The 23,525-nt window shown below is 41.1% G+C and overlaps 1 protein-coding gene across 4 annotated transcripts; it reads right to left on the bottom strand.

Moving 5' to 3' along the window:
• Positions 1-1,104: 1,104 nt before the first annotated feature.
• On the bottom strand, positions 1,105-21,759 carry LSM14A (LSM14A mRNA processing body assembly factor). 4 transcript variants are annotated; one of them, XM_079988439.1, is made up of 10 exons: positions 21,324-21,757; positions 18,590-18,753; positions 15,078-15,210; positions 12,516-12,635; positions 11,035-11,211; positions 10,258-10,323; positions 8,860-9,066; positions 6,801-6,963; positions 4,796-5,036; positions 1,105-2,988 (listed from the first exon to the last, which is right to left on the bottom strand). In XM_079988439.1, exons 1-10 carry the CDS (start codon positions 21,442-21,444, stop codon positions 2,965-2,967), a joined length of 1,416 nt encoding a protein of 471 aa, XP_079844565.1. In that variant the 5' UTR covers positions 21,445-21,757; the 3' UTR covers positions 1,105-2,964. The 4 variants fall into 4 exon arrangements, with proteins under 4 accessions (XP_079844565.1, XP_079844566.1, XP_079844567.1 ...); XM_079988440.1 differs by having other exon boundaries at positions 8,860-9,039; XM_079988441.1 differs by lacking the exon at positions 12,516-12,635 and having other exon boundaries at positions 21,324-21,759.
• Between the last annotated feature and the right edge of the window lie 1,766 nt (positions 21,760-23,525).

Here is a 23,525-nt window from a genome sequence, read left to right as displayed (position 1 = left end):
TTATTTAAACCAAGTTTACCGTTTTCGAATGTATAAATTTGCTGGACAATCATATATTCCAATTCGCTTCTCCAGTGACTAAAAGCTATTGAATGACAGCTACACAGGGCTCTTTCTGAAACCTACTCCCTTTTGTCTCCTCTCCCATTCTTTACCCTTTGCCATCTAAATGAAATTAGATCAATGACCACCAGTTATTCACACCAGCCTTAATGCATCATTAAAAACCTCTGACCAGGCACCCACAGATCTTATTCTACTATAGAATATGTGTGCTGATAGAGAAGGCATATACATAAGCAGATATACGAAGCAATACCACTTAAATGAAAGTCAGAGGCTTCCATCCCGGCCTCATTTGGAAATAAGCCCAGATGAAGAACATGTAACATAATTCTGAATAAATATGTGTAAGGTTGGATTGTCATTACAGTCTGGAGATTTTCAGAAGGAAGGGGTGCTAATTACTAGGCAAAACTGTGTTTTTCCATGAGATAGAAAATAAATGTCCAGGCTCTTTCCATAAATATTAATAATTTCAAAGTGAACAAGCTGCAGAATTCAGGTTCATGCTGGGCATTAAAAGGACTGTGGATCATCCCAGTGAAATAAAAGATGGCAAAACTTTTCTAAGTTTGTGATGACCCCGAGTTCCTGCCCCTTTGTACCAAGCCTTAATATGAAAACATGTACTATCTCCCCCCCCATTCTTTCCTTACAAAGAAAACAGCATTTAATAAGTTTGCAAGAGGTTCCAAATTCAGATTTAGATCATGTATGTATTCAGATGTCATTTAAAACCATATTAATTTTATGAGAAAAATATATAGCTAAAATCTTTTAAAAATCCAATTTGCTAATATATATATATATTTATCTATCACAATTATAAGCCCTGCCAATTTCTTTCCAGAGTTGAAAGGTTACAGTATGATGAAAGAGAACACTTAAAGGAAATAACAGGGTTTATCCCATACACTGGCACAATACTAAACAATGGACTCAAAATCAGCAATATTAAATTGGATTCCTCCCCCCCCCCCAACCTATTCAGGGCAGGTTTACAAAACAAGGATAAGCTAGAAAAAACTTTCACAAAGACAGTTTTTATTGAACTGTTTTATTCTGGCTCAAAATAAAAGCCCCATTTTTCTGTAGCAAGGTACACTGAAGGTATGTCATGCTGCCGTTCACTGGGGTAAAAACACACCCCAACTAGTAAACCCAAAGGATTGGTAGATAGGACGAATTCATACCTTCACAGAATGTCTCATTGGTATTTACAATGTATCTGGTTTAAATAAACTTGGGACACCTCATACAGTATACATACTTATTGCGACATTACAGCACTTGCCTTTTGTCTAAAAAAAAATAAATCAAAACTGCTCAGTATCATGATTTGTGGATCCCAAAAAGGCATTGTTGTTAACATGCAAAATAGTACTAAACAATAGTATCTAACTTCTACTGCTTCCAAATACTTGACCTCATAAGTAAACCAATTACAAAATACTTCCTTATAGTGCTATACAAAAAGATATAAAATTATGATTCTATCACTTAAATATTCCCATTTTCTAACAGTGCAGTTATCCACATTTTATCACTACTGAACATAAAGGAGAAACAAAAGAAGATCAGCAAATTAGGTAAAAATTGTTTAATCTTTGGATCCCTTTATTCCTGTGGCTTTCATACACACATACAAAATACAAGTTACCAAATTACTGTTTCTAATTATAACTTAATGTCAAAAAAGTCATAACTAGTATTTCAGAATTGGCAAAAGTTTACTCCATACCAAATCACTGTTGGGATAAGAATAAGCAGTCAATGTCTCCAAGCTACAGTTCATCAAAACTCAAGCAATTGCAAACACTAAATAGTCACTTTTAAATTGAGTATGTCAACATTAAAACAGAGTCAACATTTCAAGAATCAACACATGGAGACATGTCATTTTTATTCCGGGCACATCAAAGGAAACATAAGAACTTGTGTGTGCCTGGGTCATTTTTACTTCCAAGAGTTATCACTAATATGAACTGTGAATTGTGACATGAGTGTTGAGGTTTGTCTTCATTTGAAAAAAGCCCATTAATCTGGTCAAATCCTGCAATATGCCAAAACCTACAAAATGAATTTCTTGCAAGAGAATTATGTTATCCAGTTTTTATATAATGGAAGAACATCTAAAATGTTTATTTTTAGTCAAAATATAAAAATCAAACAAGTTTAAAGCTGAACAGCTATGAGGAACCACCCCTGCAAAACAACTAATGTGTGTGGTGTGTTTGTGTTTTAGCATTTCAACCCAGCAGGTTTGTAGACTTAAAAATGTTTATTCTTAAAAAATTAGTTGCTTTTATACAGCTATACAAAGTCTTTAGTGTTTCTTTGGCAATGGGATAATCATGGAATTTTACAACTATAAAAAGTTTTCCTTTGCCTAAGAAACAGGATTTACTGTGTTTACATTGTTTTTGACTGACAAAAATCAAGTTTTCTATTGCCCAGCACCCTATTTGACAAAGAGCACAACCATCTCAAAAGGGAGATTAAAGGATTTCCAAAAACAACCTTCACTGGCTCAACACACTCACAGTACTGACGGCCTTCTGCATACAATTGTCTTTGCAGCTTGCAGTAGTAATCAAATACAATTTGATAAATTCTTTTTGTGATGAAAAAAATACTTAAAAACTCCACTGAAGTACTGCTTTATATTTTAACTCTATGTAAGAAATTACTTAAGTCTTCTATCTCAAATATATTTAATGCTCATTGTTTTTGAAGATGGCCATTTTTTCTCCAAAAAGAGTTCTGCTCCATACCCCTTTGAAATTAAAAACAAACCCCAGTGCTGGTGACGAGTTTTACAGCAAATTAACAATTCTTTGCAAAGACTGACACATTCTCTGGATCATGAAGATCAACAGGTCCACCTGTGTTCAACTTCAGCTATGCAGCAACTTTGTTGTCTTTCTAAAAAAAGAAAAAAGAAAAAAAATTACTGCCAACCAATGCCAGTTTAGTCAAATTAATCAAGAACAGTAACAGATAACAGGCTCAAACTAGAGAAGACAACGTCAACAGTATTCAAAATGGGGCCCAAATCTCTCTAGATTGCATCAGTCATAATTCCGGTTAGCAAAGTCAATTCCAAAATGCCTTCTAAAGCTAGAAATCACTGCAAGAGTAGCTTACTCTTGTGTGCAGAATCCTCTGTAGCCCAACTCAGCTATAGGTTACCTCAGGGACCACCGGATCTCAGCTCAATCACAGAGCTCACTTGCAGGAGCGCCACTGGTTGTTCCCCAAGTTGGCAAGGCTCATTTGACAAGAAGAAATCAAGCCTTTAATGTCACTGGCCAGAGTTGTGGAATACTCTGCCAATAGAGATGCAGAAGGTGCCTTTTAAACACCTGCTGAAAACTTTTCTGCTTTTCTACTCTGTCAGGCTTATGCAGGCAGGCAATTAAGAATACATCTTTCCACAATAATAAGTTGATTTCAGAGTTCAACTTTCTTATACGGTTTTTACTGCATATGGGTTTTATGTACAATTGTTGCACACCACTCTGATATTTTCTTTGAACAGCTGTACATGGTATTTTTTATACATAATTTTTTTAAAAAATCCTTCCTCACAAATAACGATAATATGGTTGTCCAAAGAAATAAAAATATTGCATCGGAAAGAGAATATAAACGAAAACATTTTATTTTAATGCCTTCAAAGATGCTATGCTCGAGAGAACAATTGTTAAAACGTTTCATGCTGACAGAAATCTTTGACATGTTAGAACAAGAAACTACGTCTACAGATGTGGCTGCAACTTTTTCTCCCACGACCAAACAAATTAACCAAGGGTGGTTCAATGGCTAGCATGCAGTGTAGAAATTCACACTAAGAATAAAAAAAACGGAGGCAAAAAGATGTACAAGAAAGTTTTGCCTCATATATACTTTTGTTGGGACGCAGGTGGCGCTGTGGGTTAAAGCCTCAGCGCCTAGGACTTGCCGATCGAAAGGTCGGCGGTTCGAATCCCTGAGGCGGGGTGTGCTCCCGCTGCTCGGTCCCAGTGCCTGCCAACCTAGCAGTTCGAAAGCACCTCCGGGTGCAAGTAGATAAATAGGGACCGCTTACCAGCGGGAAGGTAAACGGCGTTTCCGTGTGCGGCTCTGGCTCGCCAGAGCAGCGATGTCACGCTGGCCATGTGACCCGGAAGTGTCTCCGGACAGCGCTGGCCCCTGGCCTCTTAAGTGAGATGGGCGCACAACCCCAGAGTCTGTCAAGACTGGCCCGTACGGGCAGGGGTACCTTTACCTTTATACTTTTGTTTAGAATATATAAAAGTGTATTGATGCATAAAAAGAACTACACTTTAGGTTAACTAAATCTGAATGGCTGCAAAGAAAACTCATGCCCAGTATTTAAGAGATTTTATGAGATGATTTGTTTTTTGATTCTCTCATCCAGTATTAAACATATGTACTATTATTGCAGTTTTTTCAAGGTTTTTGTCATACTTTTTGTATTTTTAATGAACTAATGAGTGGCTGTATCTAGTTCTGATTGTGTGGCATTGTAGCTATTTTTATTTCTGGAATTATTGAATGCAGTGCCTATGGCTATAAGCAACAGATATAGGGTGGGGAACTTGTGGCCTTCTTAGGCAGTTATGAACTACAGCTCCCATCATATTGCTGGCTGGGCCTGGAGTTGAAGTGCCTCAAGTGAGAAGCCCCCCAGTTCCCCATCCCTGCAGCAGAGTTCATAAGCAATTACCCTATATTCAAAATCCGCAAATTCTCTGCCGCCACGTCCACCTCTGAATCCACCACGAAATCCTCGAGGGGCGCCATAATTTCCTCTTGTGCCTCCACGTCCTCTTCCACCCCGGAAGCCACCAACTCCTCCTCCACCTCCTCTACCTCTGTAGCCCCCCCGACCACGGTTTGAACGCAATGGAATTCCAAATGTCTCTGCATTTAGTCTTCTTTCTTCAGCCCAGGTTGGTCTTCGGTCTCTGAAACATGCAAGTGACAAGAACACTAACTCCAGATCACTATCATTTTCATCAGAAGGAGTATTGATGCCAAAGACAGTTTGACGTTTTCAAGCTGCTTAGTACGTTAATATGCACACAGTGAAACCACACAGAAGCATCACTGTACAGGAGTGGCATTCCAAACTCCACTTTTGGAACATTTACATTGAGAGCATGGCAAGAGTGAAAAAACAGTTTCTCAAATCAGAACCAAGTTATATCATCCCAATTACCCATTGGCTGCCTGAGTGAAGAATTTCCTGGTTAATGTTACTAGCAGCTGTCAGATTAGTTATCACTTGCCTCATGAGGTCTCCTGATGTTTTACCATGTGAGGCATGGTTCACCACTATCTGGAACATAGCTTTATCAGAATGCTTGACCAGACACAGATGGGTGGCCTGGGGAGCAGCTAAATCTGCTAATTACAATGCCAATTGGTTTCCCTTACATCAGGCACATTCAACCGGTCGATCGTGATCTACTGGTAGATCACAGGATAAAATAAATTTGCCAAGGTCTCCCCACCCCGAAATAAAATAAAATAAGCTCAACTCTTGGCAACAACAATGGGTAGATCACTGCCAGTTTTTTTAAACGGGGAGTAGACTGCAGTCTCTTGGGAGTTGGACGTGCCTGCCTTACATGAACAGGGAGATATCTTCCCATATCCTTCCAGCTTCTCATTTTTTGTTATGGCAGGGGTATTGAAATACAATTTGCTTTCAGTGGAGCAAGAGTGTAATTTGGTACACTTCTTTGCTGTTATTATTTCATTCCACAACTCTGTATTTCTTTTTCTCTGTTACATGTTGATCCATTGAAGTGGCTCCTACTAAATTAGCTTAGGGAACACCATGTAAAACAGAACCTTTCATGCTTTGGGAGTAATACCAACTCCTCTGCATCCAGTTTCAGTGAAATTAATTACAGGCGATTCCTGTTTATCAAATTACTGATATAGATGCAAATAAAAATGCTGCCTGTTTGATACTTAAGAAGAAATCAAATAGAAAAGTAACAAAAGGTTTACAGCATATCCCCTTTCCTCTATCAATCCAAGGCCAAAATAATTAAGTCTTACGGGAGGCTCAACCTTTGCCAAGAGCTTAGATACACCAGAAATGGAAGGAGATATATGATTCCGCAATGTTTTCACTTTTGAACATCCACTGCAAATTTAAAAACACATCTTTACCAACAAATCTGGTCCTTGCAAGATCATGGATTATGGTTTGCTACTTCCTAACAAGCCATGATCAGGAAGCCAATAAACCATGATCAATGGTTTGAATGGGAAGTAATGGGAAGTCAAGGCTTCCTGGCTATATGGAAGAAGTGAAGTAGGAGCAACTGGGAGAGTATAATAATATATAATAATAATAATTTATTATTTATACCCCGCCCATCTGGCTGAGTTTCCCCAGCCACTCTGGGCGGCTCCCAATCGAGTGTTAAAAACAATACAGCACACTTCTCATTCACAGAAGGCCTGGTATATCATTATGCACAAATGCAGCCAGTCTCGACTTCTCTGAACTACAGTGTATCCAACCCTCTTTGAATTACAAAGCTGTTACTTCGTTTCGTTAACGAAGCCAAATATTTTGCATGCAGCAGTAGCAGCATTACATAGGTATAAGGTACAGCGTTTCATTCTGCATTTTAGTATCCATGGATCTTGCCATTTGGAAATTATATTTTCTGCTTGCCCAGTGGACTGCCAAAAAACAAATTAAGTACCTATTGTCATCACAGGAAATGTTATCAAAGAAAGACTTGGTTTTGTCATAATAGCAGTTGGGTCCAAGTGGATCCTCTTCATCTGCATTGCCTTCACTGTTCTGGGTATCAACACCTGAGTCACCTTTATCTTCCCCATTTACAGGCTTCTCTGGTTTATCTTCTAACGAATCCAGGGGGCAGGGAGTGAGAAGAAAGGAAAAGGATAACCTCAGTGAACAATAAATGAAAATGCATCTTCAAAGAAAAGCAGAAAGTGACTTGTGTATAATGCTATCCTAGAAGGATGTTATAGATCAGCACACACAAAAATAGCTTGCTATGAGTTAAGAAAACAGCTGTCCCCTCTCTCCCTCTTGGCTATTCTCCTTCCTGCTGGTCCTGTCCAACAAACAAGACATTGCTGTAAAAATAGGAAAAAACTGCACTCCCTGTCTGACTTTGGATGACGCAAGTTGTCTTCAAGATGAGAGCAGCACAATTACAGCAACTAAAGAAGTCACAGAAGAGAATGTGGCAAATCACAAAGGGAGAATACTTTTTAAAAGCACTCCTTTAATATCTGTTGTAAGCCTTCCTTGTAAGACTTTAATCCTGCCAGGAACATCCATACATTAACTTTAAAGAGCGCTGCAAATTTGTCCAAGCGATACTTGATTACACGAATTGTAGGGCTAAGCAGCAGCACACACTGCAAAGGGCAGGATTACAGCCCAATGCAGGTTGTGCTTTTTTATAATGTCCAGGTAATTTGATGGGGAGCTCAGTACTTCCTATTAAAAATGCAAGATTCTACTCCTTAAAACTGTGAATGTATATTAATAATTAATACTGTTATATTTCTAGACCATCCATCATCCAAAGATAGTGGGGCATCATGCAACATAATATAAAACCATACAATAAAACTACAAAACAAATATTAAAAATAAAAATTAATGCAAAAATAAACTATTAGCTCTAGCAAAATATGTACAATCTCAGTTTATTCCAAAGGTCTGAGTAAATAAATGCTTCATTGAAAGGCATCTAAAAAGCAGCACTTATGCTGGAAAGCATAAAGCATCACCAGCTGACTCTCTCCAAGGTCAGAGTGATAACTGTGGACAACTTTCTGTGGTTGAGGTACAGTCACCTATGTAGCATTTTGCCTCTAACCATAGCTAGTAAAATCAGGACCACAGAAAATAATAAAAATGCAAGGAAAGGGGAAGTTAATCGACAGAATCTATACAAACTGCAGAATTCAGAATTTCCTAGGTTGGGAACAAAAGTTTAATTTTCTAAATATAGAACACACACAGCACTGCTTATCACTCCCTTCCATAACGTTTCTGATCATCTCAGGGAGGAGGAAAAGAAACAGAGAAAAAGGAGGCAATGAATTTTAACCATAGACTTTGAATGCATCTAAGTGAAATCTCTCTTTTCATCTGAACCTATACATCTTAACTTCAAAACACTGCAGGATTAGCCTAACTTAACTCTCAACCTCTACAGGAATAAGAACCCTACGCACAACTCCACATAAAATGAAGTACCATATTTTTTCGCCCCATAGGACGCACCTAGCTTTTTGTGGGGGGGGGGGGGGGAAATAAAGAAAAAATGTTTTATTCCCCCCCCCCCAGGCGCTTGTGGGGCCGGCAGCGGGGAGAAGCGCTCTTCTCCCCGCCAACAGCCTTCAGACCAGGTCCGGGGACAGCGGGAAGGCGTGCTGCGCCTCCCCGCTTGCGGGGCTGGCGCCGGGGCTCTCCAGGCTTCAGCGAAAGTCTGCATTCGCCCCACAGGATGCACACACATTTTCCCTTCGTTTTTGGAGGGGGAAAGTGCGTCCTATAGGACGAAAAATATGGTATACGATAGCACAAGTACGAAGGGTTTATCTTTCCTTTTTTAAGAACTTTGATTAAAGAGTTTGAAACAGAAGTCAGATTTCCAAATTACATCTAGTTTCCATTAACTACCAGTCATTTAGATCCCGTGTCTATAGAAGGCTCAGGTTTACCTGTAGTTGACAAGACAGTCATTATTCCCTTGAATCAGCATTTCAGCTTACCTTTCAGTTTTAGTTTGTTGTGAAATTCGCGATCTATTTCCTCTTTATTGAATTGTGCATTAGCACTTTCAAAGTCAAAGTCCTTCTCAAACTTCATTGGAACATCCCGTCTAATACCAAATCTTCCTCTGCCTCCCCGGTGACCCCCACGGCCCCTTCGTGCTGAAGGTGCACCTGGAACTGGGGAAAAATAGGTTTTGAAGGGACCTATAAACAAAAGACCTGCAGTTTCAGATTTGTTCTTGTAAGCAGCAACATAAAACTACTATACATAGGACAGATGGAGAGCTTTCTGTTTGCCAAGCTGATATGATTACCAGACATCTGGCTGATCAAGATATATCATCTTCCATTGTTACACTTTCCGTTACTATATACCTTGAAGTCCCATCATATACTTCTCCTAATAACCTAAGAGCAGCTCTGCTGAATCAGGCCAAAGGCTTATCTAGGCCAGCATTCAGTTCCCACACTGTTCAACCATATGCATCTGAGAAGTCCACAAAACAGGACACAAGTGCAACAGTCCCTTCCTGCTTGTGTCCCCCAGCAACTGCAATTCAAAGGCAGGCTGCCACTAGTACTAAAGCTGCCAATAGCTTTACTCTCCAGGAATTTGTCTAATCCACTTTTAAAGTTGGCAGCCATCACTACATCTTGTGATATAATTCTAGAGTTTGTTTATTTATTAAGCTTATACCCTGCCTTTCTTCCCAAAGGAACCCAGGACAACATAGTTTTTAACTATACAGTGGTACCTTAGTTTTCGAATGTCTCCGTTTTTTAACATTTCGGTTTTCAAACACGCCTCGGAAGTCGAACATGCCATGTGGCTTCCGTATTGAGGATTTCATTTTGAGTTTTCAGACGTTTCGGAACTCAAACGATCTTCCAGAACAGATTACGTTCGAAAACCGAGGTACCATTGTACACTGTGTAAAACTAACCCTTTAAAAGGCTCTGACGTCCTACAACAATCAATCCCACAAGACCAAATCCTTTCTTTTTTTATTTTAAACCCATTGCTTATCTATTTCGCTAGAGGGTCATAAACATTTGTCACAGTGACTCAGTTCAGAAGTAAATGAAATAATGGTTTCCCATTATGAGAACACATAGCCACAGGTGCTGGGCTTGTGCATGCTGCGCCTCACCCATCCTCTGTGCATGAGAAAGGAGGTACTTCTTTTTGCTGTTTGAAACAAATTGCTTTATCCTATTAAGCTCAAGCACAGGAACTGTGGTTTGTTTAGGCCAGTTAATTAGAACATCATTAGACTATTTTTTCCCAACCAGCTGCAGTTTGAACTAGTTTCCTATATTTGGGTCTGGTTCAACAAAAGTGACTTTTAAAAAGCACTAGAGTTTTTATCCTTTCCAAAAACAAATTCAGTTTACCCATTTGACGTTTGTTTTCATTTCTCAGATGCTCTGCTTCAGATCTTGAAATCTTGTGTGCTTCAGCTAAGAACAAAGAATGCAAAGAACATTTTGTTATTTTTCATTTTCTGTATACTAACTGCGAGCATGTAAGAAAAAAATCTCTAAGGGCTGCATCAGGGCAGTACTGCCCTCTGAGAAGAGTGTGGGGGAAAACCCCACAAGTTAACCCCACTTGCCAAGCAAGCTGAGACTCCTATGCTGACAGAAATATTTCCTCAACCCACAATAAAAGCATTCAGGCATAAGCCTCACTTTACTACAAGCCATGCCATTTTACTGCAGGGTATTCTCGGTAGTGGTGCCCACCCTGTGTAACACCCTCCCACCAGATGTCAAAGAGAACAACTACCACCAACTTTTAGAAGACATCTGAAGGCAGCCCTGTTTAGGGAAGCTTTTAATGTTTGATGTATTATTATATTTTAATATTTGGTTGGAAGCCGCCCAGAGTGGCTGGGGAAGCCCAGCCAGATGGGCAGGGTATAAATAAATAAATAAATAAATAAATAAATAAATAAATAAATAAATAAATGTGTCATGACTCACAAATTTGTGTCTTCAGTGTCCACACTCAAGACACTGAACTTTAAAAATAGACATATGGGTTTCAAACTTTGAATCCAAACTTTGACAAAATCAATTGCTAAGTCACTTGCAAAGAACAGCTTTTTCACTTTGGCAAGAAGTATCAACAGAGCTTAAAATAATCAAGGTCCAAAGGCCGAGTTCTACCTCTTCTGTGCTCCTGATTTTCCAATGATTTTTGACTAGCAGACCCTTGAGGTCTGGCTGGAACAGGACTCCTTCTCCCAACTGGTGCTGAAGCAGATAAGTGGGTTCCTGCTGTTTGTACTGCCTGTTCCAGGGTTGGGCTCTTTCTCAAATGGTCTAACGAAGGACTTGAGCGACCTGAAACAGAAATGACAACATCTTATGCCCAACCTTAGCGTAAGTATTACTTTGAAGTCAATTATCTGCTTTCCCTAGTCAAGACAACTATGTCCAAAGAGGAAATGTTTTTGCAACTTTAGCTCCACTAACCCAAGACTTAGGTCACATATATACATTGATTCTCCCTCAATTTTCAAAGAAAAACAGGGTGAGATAGCTCATCTTTACCAATGCAGTTATTAGCAAATGTCCGTCACCCAGAACTGCAGCTACTCCCTTAGATGTCATGATTTCTTAAAATAAAATAAGCACTAACAGTGAGTAGTATGGATGCAGAAAAAAACAGATATTGAAATAGTATCTAATTTAGCTGTTTAGGTGAGGCAGATCTTTTTATTTATCGGCTTCAGTCCAAGAGTCAGTGGCCCAGTTTGGATGCCACTATAAACCATGTTTAACAGCTTGTTATTAATGCAGACAATGTTCCTCCCTAGCAAAGGCAAGCCATAATCTCTGGCTCTGCTCTAGGTTCATAGCTTGCAAGCCAAAAAACAACCACTGGCTTCACATAGTAGTCTGTTTGGAAGAAAAATCACAATGATCCCCAGGGGTTGAGATTTGTTGTCCCCACTAGCAGAATACACATAAAAGATTATTCAAGCAACTTGGAACACAAGCTCACTTTCAGTGATAGGAGACAAGGCTAACTCTGCACAAAGAAGCAGAAGAGTGGTTCACATGTCATGCTAAATCATGGCTTAGCAATACATGCATGAGGAGGAAGGTGTTGCCATGAGTCTTTGGGCTACTGCATTCCTCCTGCGCCATGTTTGCATATCACACTAACAAGGGTTTATCACAACAGGCTCAGCAAACTGAAGTATCGCATGTGGTCTCCTTATCCTTCATGAAACAGGGAGGACTTTGGAAGCTCCCCTCCCCACACTTTTCTTGAATCTCAACTTTTTGTAGTTTACTAAAAAAATTAGCCAATTTCAAAAAAAGACACATTCAAATCATGGTTTCAGAAGTTGGCTTGCTCCAACCAATTAGTTTTTTTATAAATCACAATACCTGGTTTGGGAAACACAATAAAGCAGTGATTCAAGGAAAGCAGAATTAAAAGCTACCAAGTCTTCCTTCTTGCAACATGGTAGGAAAGCTGAAGAGACAGCACAAGAAACTGAGGTTCATTACAGCTAATGCATGTTGTGGTAAACCAGAAAAAGAATATATTTCACAATTGAACAACACACTATGGCAATGCATTCACCTTCTTAATCAAAAAGATCAAGAATCTGACTGACACCACCAGCCTTTACCTTGTGAGAGCTGTGTTTTTAATGACCTTGCATCAGTTGTAAAAGTGGAACCAACTGCGCTGCTTTGGGACAAGTTAGCATTGGCTGAAGTTTCAGTTCCAAAAGATGTCAGTGAACTTCCTGCATGAAGTCAGAAAATAGATGTCAAGTCCCTGTGGTGCAAGGCTACACTTGCAGAACTGTCAATGAACTTCAATGTACCAAAATGTGCAGCTACCCTGTTTTGCCTCAAGCAGCTCTAACCATTATACAAGGATTCTGAGAGTTCTCCATTAGTGACCCGTAGCCACTACTACCAAGTACTCCTCAGGAAAAGCTGCATGGTTCTAAAAATGTTGAGTCTTTGTAAGGCTAAGGGGGCTAACCATTTAAATTGCCACTCTTAGACTAAAGCCAACTGACCCAAATGTTAACTAACTCATGTGACAAATAAAAGATGAAAAATTTTATTAAAGCAGCTAAGAAATATCAAAACCATTTCTCAAAAGCTACAAACAATTATGTGATCATGTCTGTGCTAATTTTCTGAATAAAGAAAAGTGTTTTATTAACAGCAGAAATCTGTAGAGATGTCAAAGTATATGCAGAGTAAGTGGTTGTGTATAAGTACAAATACACCACACGCAGCTGAACCACATGTGAAACATATGGTAACTATTTCAGCTCAGGTGACAAGAAGGCTGCTGTTGGTGAAAGAGACTTGGAATAGATCTCCAAATTCAGTTGTGGCCAAAATTTGAGAAGCATGAACTGAAATTACAGTTTACTCGTTGCCATATCCAAAACTGCATTTATAATCGGCAAAAAGTTCTCAACGGAAGTACAATATTAAATAAATTACACACAAATTATATTCACAAATTAGCTATGGCAGTCTGTCTCATGATATTTTTACTGTTTTTAAACAATCCATTTATCTTGCTATTAGGCCCTTGTTTTATTCTTCTCCTTTATGTTATTACTGCGATCAGTCAGCAAAGTGAGCCAGTGTACCTATTCACATATTCCCTAAGGATAACATCAAGCTAATAAGATTGTTAAACTTGGGCTGCTCCTCTCCCTCAAAGCTATTTGAAAGTAATCTTTGATCTATTTATTCTAATGTGGTATCTCTTTAAACATATACACTGCACATAAAGTTGTTTCAAGAAAGATTAGAGGAGACCATCATCAGCAATATGCTATGATTAACTATAAAATTGTAACTTCCTGAAGCTATAGCCCAGATATCCTCTCCCATAGTCATGGAGCACACTTTAAACTCTTACTAGGTTCACACCACAGCTTAGCAACTTCTGAACAAAACCACTTTACAAACTGGAACCTGATGCGGAGATGTCCAGTGACATGCCTGGTGAAATTCTTGTTTCCCACCCACAGGACAATGCTTACTAGACAAAACTAGTAGAGAGAAAGCATAATGTTCACAATACTCAGATGTTTACAATTTACTGGATTTGGCCAGAGTCCAATATTTATAAATGTGGAAAAGTGAACCTGACAGTGTAGTTTACGTATACAGGGGTTATGTTCACAGGGACAGTGCATATACCGGTACGTGAAATTGTATACAGTGGGTAACACCATCTAAAAAGCTTGTAAACGCCTCTCTGCTAAAAATGCTCCCTCCAAACCTCCCTCTCAAATGCCAACTCCCCACAAGCCTCAAAGGTCAGTGCAAAGGCTACTGGGATTACTAGCCATTTCCCCGCTCTTCTTGTGGCATTTTTGTCATTCTTTTTGCACTGTTTTTGCTCTTTTCATACTCTTTTGCAGTTTAAATCAATATACCGTATTTAATTATTTCCCAGCACCACACATATATGCCATTGCGCACAAGTCAAACATACATAAGTGGGGAGACACCTATACTACTATTTTCACACTGGGCATCTAGGAAATTTCAGACCATCCAAGAATGAAGCAGATATGCTCTTGCCTCCCACCATCTTTCCACCAAAGATGCTTTAAACACAGTAAACCAAGAATCTCAGCACACAGTCCCCCATCCAATTTGAAACTATACTAGATCCTGCTTAGCTTTTCAAATGTGCTAGCAGTTTAGTATGGTTTAAGGACTGCAGTTTTTGCTCCTGAGCATCAGCTGCCACTGGGTTGAACTACATCAATGTCCCAATGCTGCTCCTACAGGTAACCCCTTTTATCTTCATTGTAAACAAGATTCCAAGTACCCCAAAGAACTGCCATCAATTCTGACAGTCTTATAAAGCAGATCTGCCAAAATGAAAACATTTACCAAAATGGGTTTAACATGGACTACTGTGTGCCTACTTGGCCACAAATGTGTCCTGCATAAGAAGAAAGAAAATAGCAGCAGCCAAAGAACACACTGTCCACATTAGTGAAGCTTGCAAAGAAGAAATTATTGAGGGGTAGGTAGGAGGGTGGTCTGGGGAATTTGGCTTTCTTGGGTGAACATGCTTTCATTAGATCAACTCAGTAAATGTGAATTTTACCCTATGGGGTGGGAACAGTATATACTTGAAAATATTTTAACATTTATATGCTTGCCAAGAAAAGAAGTTTAAAATGCAAACATACCAACACCAACAGCGCCAAATTGCTGGCCCACTAATGGACTTGGACTAAACTGGCTGTAGGCTGGCATTCTGCCAAAAGGACCGTAGGAACCCACAGATTGGAATGAAGAAGTAGAAGACGATCCTAGAGAGGACTAAAGAAAACCACATTCATGGAAGACTATCAAAGCAGAAAAAAACAATTATCATGCTGCATTAAGTTAGCAATAAAATCAGAGTACAAGACCCTTTCTTGAACTGGGTTGCATTAGGAAGTGAGAAATACAACACATTCCAACTGATGTAAGAAAATGAATTTATTTACCAAATGTGTGCTTATTTTCCAGATAACATAGCCATTTAAATACTCAGAATGGCATGGATCATCCAAAATGCAATAACTAGTTCTTCTGGTCCCTTCACTGCGAGAAGTGAAGTTACAGGGAACCAGGCAGAGGGCCTTCTCAGTAGTGGCACCCTCCCTGTGGAATACCCTCCCATCAGATGTCAAGGAAATAAACAATTACCTGACTTTTAGAAGACATCTGAAGGCAACCCTGTTTAGGAAAGTTTTTGATTGATTTTTTTATTATGTTTTTAGTTATGTTGTAAGCCGCCCAGAGTGGCTGGGGAAACCCAGCCAGATAGGTAGGGTATAAATAATAATAATAATAATACCTCTGTAGTGTATGTTTGATGCAATGGCAAAAATCAAAGACAGACTGCTGCTTATTATTAATAAGTAATATTTATACCCCACCCATCTGGCTGGTGTTTTTATTGAAAACATGATTGGAGCCTATCCTATTAGAAATATGGGCTAAAATTTCTAGGTAGTGTAAATGATTGTGCTGTACAACAGTTGGTCATGGAAACAATCAGAAAGGTAGCAAACTCTAGACTTAAGTGGCACCCGGGACATTTTGCAAAATGAAACTGTTATTGAACTGACTGCTATAAAATTCAACAGGTGAACAATTGCCAAGAAATTCAAACACAGTCGCATCTGACTTTAAAAGAGGAAACTTCCCCAAAATGAGGGGGCTGGTAAAAAGGAAGTAGAAAGGGAAAATGAAGAGGCTTAATAGAAGCTGAGATAAAATGTATACTGCAGACCAGGGAAGATACAACCAGGGCCAAAAGGATGGCAGCGTGGTTAACAGAGTCAAGGAACCTATTGGAGACAAGAAAGCTTCCTTCAGAAAATGAAGGGTCTTGTTCAAATTTGGAGAACAACAAAAATAATACAAAGGCTGGCAAAAGAGAAGAGAAAAAAACTTGAGGAGCCAGTCTCTTTAAAAACTTATAGGCAATGACAATGTTTTGTGTGCGTCCAATTGTTGTGTGGCCACTGATGCACAGCTCCTTTAGTACCCAGAAGAGGGCTGAACAGGGATGGGCCAGAATGGGCTTATGCGCACTCCACTGATGCACACGGGGGCTAGGAACAGAACCCCCATGCAAAATGGTTGTCATCTGTACAATCACCAACAACACATCATTTACATACATTAGAAGAGACCAGCTGGGAGGCAGCTGGACATCTGGATAACAAGCAAGTCAAATATGTGCTCGAGCTTGGCAGAGAAGCTCAACAAATTCTTTGCATCTGTATTCATAGCAGAAGATGTAGGCCAATCCCTGTGCCTGAACAAAACTTTCTCAAAAAGGGAGTCTAAGGAACTGAGGAAAACAGTGGTGACAAGAGATAAAATTATAGGGCTTGAAAAATTAAAACTGAGAAACTACCAGATCAGGATAGGATCTTCCCAAGAGCTACAAGTTTCATATTTTGGATAGAAGATCATCAGTTTCAATCTTGAGTTCTTTATTATCTTGAGGACTGGAAAGTGAGCAATGTAACAAATTTTAAAAGGGCATTCAGAAGGGATATATGAAACTATAGACTGGTTAGCATGTCTGTTCTAGGAAAGCATTATAAAAGATAGAATTACCAAGAATATCAAAGAACAGGTCTTGCTCAAGAACCAGCATGGCTTCTGCAAGAGTAGGTTCTGTCTCATTAACCTATTAAAGATTTCATTCAGGGAATCAACAAGCATGTAGAGGTGATCCAGTTAATGTTTTGTATTTAGACTTTCAAAAAGCTTTTGATTAAGTCCTTCACCAAAGTCTCCTGAGTAATCTTAGCAATCATAAAATTGGAGGAGAGGTCCTCTTATGGATGAGTAACTAGCAAGAATAAATGGACAGTTCTGTCAATGGACGGATGTAGAAAGTAGAATCCCCCAAGGACTGGTATTGGGATCTGTGCATTTTAACCTGTCCCTAAATGATCTGGAGTAGGCGTAAGCAGTGGCATATCTAAGTTTGCAGATGGTACCAAATTGGGGCTTAAAACAAAAAGGGACGGGGAATTGCTTCAAAAGGATCTCTCCAAATGGGGTGAATAGGTAGTAAAATGACAAATGCAATTCAATGTAAGCAGTGTAGAGTGATGCATATTGGGGCAAAAAACAAAAAACAACAACCCCAATTTCCCCCTAATTTAACATATATTCTAATGGGGGTTGAACCATCAGCAACTGTCCAGGAATGAGTCCTTGGAGTTATAGTGGATAGTGATGAAGATGTTGACCCAGTGTGCAGCTGTGATAAAGGTGAATATGCTAGGGATCATTAGGAAAGGAATTGAAAATAGAACTGTCAAGATCATAATGATGCTATACAAATCTATTTTGAGATTGCACTTGGAATACTGCAAATGGTTCTAGTTGCCATACCTCAAAAAGGGTAGTATAGAGCTGGAAAAGCTTCAGAAAAGGGCAATCAAAATGATTAAGAGGCCAGAGCAACTTTTCTGAGGAAAGATTGCAACATTTGGGTCTTTTGAGCACAGAAAAAAAGGTAAGAGGGGACATGACAGAAATGTGTAAGATCACGCATAATTTGGACATAGTATGATTGTGCAAGTTATGGAGAAAGTATGAGAAGCTTTTATCCCTCTTTCATAATACTAGAACCTGGAACCAGTCAATGAAACTGAAGGCTGGAAGTTTCAGGAGAGACAAAAGAAAGTACTTGTTCACATAGGGGCTAGTTAAACAATGGAATTCACTCCCACAAGAAATAGTGACAGCCATCAATTTGGATGGCTTTAAGAGAGGATTAGAGAAATTCATAGTGAATAAGGCAATCAATGGCTGCTAGAGATGCCAGCGATGGAGGTAATAAGCTACTAAATGCCAGCTGCTGGGAATGACAATTGGGAGAGTGCTGTTGCGCTCAGGTGCTGTTTGCAGGCCTCTCAGTGGGAAATCTGTTGGCCACTGTGAGAAAAAGATGCTGGACTAGATGGGCCTTTGTTGGATCCAGCACGGCTCTTCTTATGTTAATATACATTTTGTCATTAATAACTTTGTGAAAAATCTCTTAACACATATAAATAACTTTTTTCCCCTAAACAATATAAGATGATCCAGATCATACAGTTTCAGGTATATACACACCAAAACTGATCAGAGTGTATAACTAGACATAGCTAAAGCTACAACTGCTACATGGTGACTATACCTGAACGATAGCTGGATCCTGGGGCAGAGAACACTGTGGTTTGGGTGGTTCACAAACGGTTAAATCCTTGATATCACTGCCACGGAATATGATGTATTCAAATACTTCGTCACGAGGTGGTATAGGCCGATCAGTTGGTCTATCTTCTGTACCAAAAGAACGAACTGCAGGAAAAAACAAACAAATTTTATCATGTATCATCCAATACTTTCTCATAATATTTATACATAGACAAGTAAAAAGTTTGCATCAGTTTGGTCTAATGCATCATGTAACAAAGTGCAGCTGAATATTCATTAGGTTCACTACACTGATACTTTCAAAAGAGCACTTCCCCCCAAGTCAGCTGAATTCATTCAGATCAAGTCTATTTGCATTAAAAGGTCAGCAAGTCATTTTTCTTGATTTACTTCATACAAGCTTACACAAAAGCAGGCAATCTGTAAATTCCCTGGGTGATCGTCTGAAGGCACTGTTTTGCATGGTAGCCTAAATAATGCAGAATGGGCAGCGGCTTGCCCAGAAAAGGAGGGGGCAGAGAAAGGGGCATCTGGCGAAGTTAGTTACTAATGTTACTATGGCAAGGTGTGTTGAGGGGAAACAGAGCCTGAATTAGGGAGGAGTCATAGTTCAGTTGTAGGCACACACACACACAAGCAAAGGTCATCTTGGCCCATAAGAAAAATGGAAAGCTTTGCAGGTTTAATTTCAATGAGTTCTATGCTGAGGTAGGTCTCGATGGAATAATGCATAAAGGACGGAGGCATACATAAGGTTAAGCATAATGAGGTGAAAAGGATCATAATGAACAAGGGACAATCTTAAGAATTTCTAGTTTATGTGCCTTGTAAGCAGTATTGAAGTGCAGAAGCAAGAAAATAGACAAGGAAAATAGAAAGAAAACACTTTGTTCACAAATGAGATGAAAATGTATGAGGCTCAGTTTGATTTGATTGATATGAAGATAAAAAAAGGCACTTCTATGCATTTTTACCTTTTGGCTAAGATTATGTGCAGTGTCTAAGAAAAATGTTAAGGTTTATTGGATACTGTATAACAATCTTAACAAAAGTAGCCCACATTTCTCATTTCTGCCAAATACTTCTTTGAATACACAGGTAACTTACAAGTAATGTGGATGGAACTTGTGCATATTCAGCTTTACATGCTTGGCATTTTTTTTAAATTAAAAAGACAACAGTCTTCTGTGAAAAAAGACTTTGTTAATCCCACCCACCACTGAATCCAGTGTGTTTTGACTCTATGCAATTTTGGCTTTACATCAGGCTCCCTCAACTTCGGCCCTCCAGATATTTTGAGAGTAAAATTCCCAGCATCTCTGACCACTGGTCCTGCTAGCTAGGGATCATGGGAGTTGTAAGCCTTGGTTTCCTTATTTTTGTCAAACTATGTGAAACCTATGGTGTTTGCATTTAAATAGCTGGCACCAAGGGACTGCCCCCCCCCCCCCGCTTCTCTCCTGAAAGATGTCTGCACATTCTTAGTTGAAAACAATATGCATAAAATTATACAGTCTTCTTAGGGCAGGGCGCTAACCTGTGGCCCTCCAGATGTTGCATTCAGATTCTCATCAGCCTCAGCCAGCAGGGTTAGTGGTCAGGAATGATGTGAGTTGTAGAAATATCTGGGTGCACATGTGCATCACCTTGTATTGCAGTAAAAATAGTCAACAAGCATGCTCCAAGCAAGTTTATGGAAAGTAAGCAGAACAAGGTGGAACCAAAGTGGTAAGAGTTTTGAGGTGGCATAATGGGCAGTAAGACTTCAGCATGGCAGTGTAATATAAATGACACTTTTTAAAAATGCTCCCTGATGTACTGTTATTGAGGCAGTTTTAAATATATAAGGGAGAAGCAAAGGGAGTTTTAGCACACATTATTCTTTTCACTGGGATGATTTCACTTGGATGAAAGTATATTCCCTGAGGTGTACTCCTGTAGCAGAACTTAACAAACTCAGTTTACCGCCTCATCCAGCTGTATGTGTAACCGAGGTATGTGCCTCAGCAACTTCTGTGGGACTTACTCCCAAAGTGTGCCTTGCAATGCAGCTGCTTTTGCCTCATTTGTTTTATTTAGGGCAGCCTTCCACAACCTGCTACCCTCTCATTGTTTTGGACTACAGCTCCTGTCAGCCCCAGCCAGTGCAGCTGTGATGAGCCGTACTACCAAAACATCTGGAGATTATACTTGACATCCAGCTTAGAGTGGGTGCTGCAATAACATCCAGCAACCCTAACCCTCCTAGGGGCTCTTCAACTGAACCTCGCACAACATATCTCTTTATTAAGATAATTCTACAGGCATCTTTGCTTGAATCCTGGTTTGCTTGCCCCCCAACTCTACCCCGCCCTTGTAGAAGTGGTGTGCCTTTACATTTCAACTTACATTCTCAAGACAAACCACCCATCTCTTGTGCGGGAAACCAGTAACCCTCCCTCCCCTGGGTAGTCGATTGAAGCTCGAACAACGAATCTCCAAAGGGAATCTTTATTTAATTCCGTGTTTGCTTGCCTCCAGCTCCGCCTCCACCCCCGCCTACCTTGCAGGCTTGGCGTGCCTTTTGTATTTCAACTGGGGTCCCCGAAACCGACCACCAACTTCCACTGGGGAGAAGTGGGGGCTGAGGCCTGTCCGTGCCCCGCCCCCAACCAACCGCCAAGCAGGCCGAGACCCCCCGCCCGGGCCACCTTCTCCTTTCCGGGCCGCCTTACCCTTCGCGAGAGCCACCGTGGAGTTCTCGGTGTCGATGGTGTAGAGGATGCCCTCATATCGGATCTCGGCCTTGGAGATCAGGCTGATCTTGCTGCCGATATACGGCGTCCCCCCGCTCATGGCGGCGGCTGAAGCAGAGGCCCGGCTCGAGGCTTCCTTACGCCCCCCCTCTAGCACCCCAGTCGGGTCCGGCTTCGGACGGAGCCTCCGCCGCCTCGCAGCCGCCGCCGCTCCCTCCTTTTCCCTCACGCCACAGGCCAGGCCGCCTCCCTCTCGCTCTTCCCCTCGCTTGGGCCCGGAAGGCCACTCAGCGCCCTGCCACACAGGCCTCCACTGCTACAGCTGCCCCGACGCTCCCAACATGGCCGCCGCCCGCTCCGTCAAAGCGCCCGACTCGCCTTTCCTCCTCCTCCACCACCAGCTCAGCCGCGAAATGCATGTTGGGAACAAGACGCCAAATCTCGCGATGAAAGCGAAAGCGCGCGAGGCGGTCGGGAGGCTAGAAATGACGCGGGCGGGAGCGAAGGAAGCCTGACTAGGCCGCGCCACAGCAGGACAAGGAGGCTCTGGACAGGGGGCGGGGGCTTCTCCGCGGTTAACTGAATGGAACAGGGACACTCCTTTGCAGAGGCTCCGCGCTATATTGGAACCTTTCATAGCAGGCCTGTAGGCCTCTCTGAGGATTCTGGACTACAACTCCTATAATCCCAGAGTACGGCTGGGGCGGAGGGGGCTGCTGGGAGTTGGAGTCCAACGCTTAACGATCGCCGATTGGCCTCCGCCCGCCGGGCTGTCATCCCATGAATTCCATCATGCTCAAGTTCCTTCAGAGAGGGGTGACTACAATATCGCACATCGCGGGTGGGGGAACATCTGTGACCCTCCACATGTAAACTGACCGAACCCAAAGGGTGCTCATCAGTGGTTCCTCTTCATCCTGGAGAAGAGTGACTAGTGGGGTGCCACATGGTTCTGTCTTGGGTCCCTTCTTATTCAACATCTTTATCAACGACTTGGATGATGGACTCAAGGGCATCCTGATCAAATTTGCAGATGACACCAAACTGGGAGGGCTGGCTAACACCCCAGAGGACAGGATCACACTTCAAAACGACCTTGACAGATTAGAGAACTGGGCCAAAACAAACAAGATGAATTTTAACAGGGAGAAATGTAAAGTATTGCACATGGGCAAAAAAAATGAGGGGCACAAATACAAGATGGGTGACACCTGGCTTGAGAGCAGTACATGTGAAAAGGATCTAGGAGTCTTGGTTGACCACAAACTTGACATGAGCCAACAGTGTGACGCGGCAGCTAAAAAGGCCAATGCAATTCTGGGCTGCATCAATAGGAGTATAGCATCTAGATCAAGGGAAGTAATAGTGCCACTGTATTCTGCTCTGGTCAGACCTCACCTGGAGTACTGTGTCCAGTTCTGGGCACCACAGTTCAAGGAGGACACTGACAAACTGGAACGTGTCCAGAGGAGGGCAACCAAAATGGTCAAAGAAGAAGAAGAAGAAGAGTTTGGATTTGATATCCCGCCTTTCACTCCCCTTCAGGAGTCTCAAAGCGGCTAACATTCTCCTTTCCCTTCCTCCCCCACAACAAACACTCTGTGAGGTAAGTGGGGCTGAGAGACTTCAGAGAAGTGTGACTGGCCCAAGGTCACCCAGCAGCTGCATGTGGAGGAGCGGAGACTCAAACCCGGTTCCCCAGATTACAAGACTACCGCTCTTAACCACTACACCACACTGGCTCTCTCAAAGGCCTGGAAACGATGCCTTATGAGGAACGGCTAAGGGAGCTGGGCATGTTTAGCCTGGAGAAGAGGAGGTTAAGGGGTGATATGATAGCCATGTTGAAATATATAAAAGGATGTCACATAGAAGAGGGAGAAAGGTTGTTTTCTGCTGCTCCAGAGAAGCAGACACGGAGCAATGGTTCCAAACTACAAGAAAGAAGATTCCACCTAAACATTAGGAAGAACTTCCTGACAGTAAGAGCTGTTTGACAGTGGAATTTGCTGCCAAGGAGTGTGGTGGAGTCTCCTTCTTTGGAGGTCTTTAAGCAGAGGCTTGACAGCCATATGTCAGGAGTGCTCTGATGGTGTTTCCTGCTTGGCAGGGGGTTGGACTTGATGGCCCTTGTGGTCTCTTCCAACTCTATGATTCTATGATTCTATGTTTAGCAGCTCC

This window comes from Podarcis cretensis, assembly GCF_951804945.1.
Source record: "Podarcis cretensis genome assembly, chromosome: 8".
NCBI classification, from domain to species: domain Eukaryota; kingdom Metazoa; phylum Chordata; class Lepidosauria; order Squamata; family Lacertidae; genus Podarcis; species Podarcis cretensis.
The sequence above is the reverse complement of the archived record's forward strand: the minus strand, read 5'-3'. Positions and strand labels throughout refer to the sequence as shown.

Coding starts and splice junctions, on each gene's coding strand:
- LSM14A (XM_079988439.1), bottom strand. CDS start 21,444: ATGAGCGGGGGGACGCCGTATATCGGCAGCAAGATCAGCCTGATCTCC. Junction 15,211..18,589: donor AGGATCCAGCTATCGTTCAG/GTATAGTCACCA, acceptor GGTTTTCTTTAG/TCCTCTCTAGGATCGTCTTC. Junction 5,037..6,800: donor ATTTCCTGTGATGACAATAG/GTACTTAATTTG, acceptor TGCATGTTTCAG/AGACCGAAGACCAACCTGGG.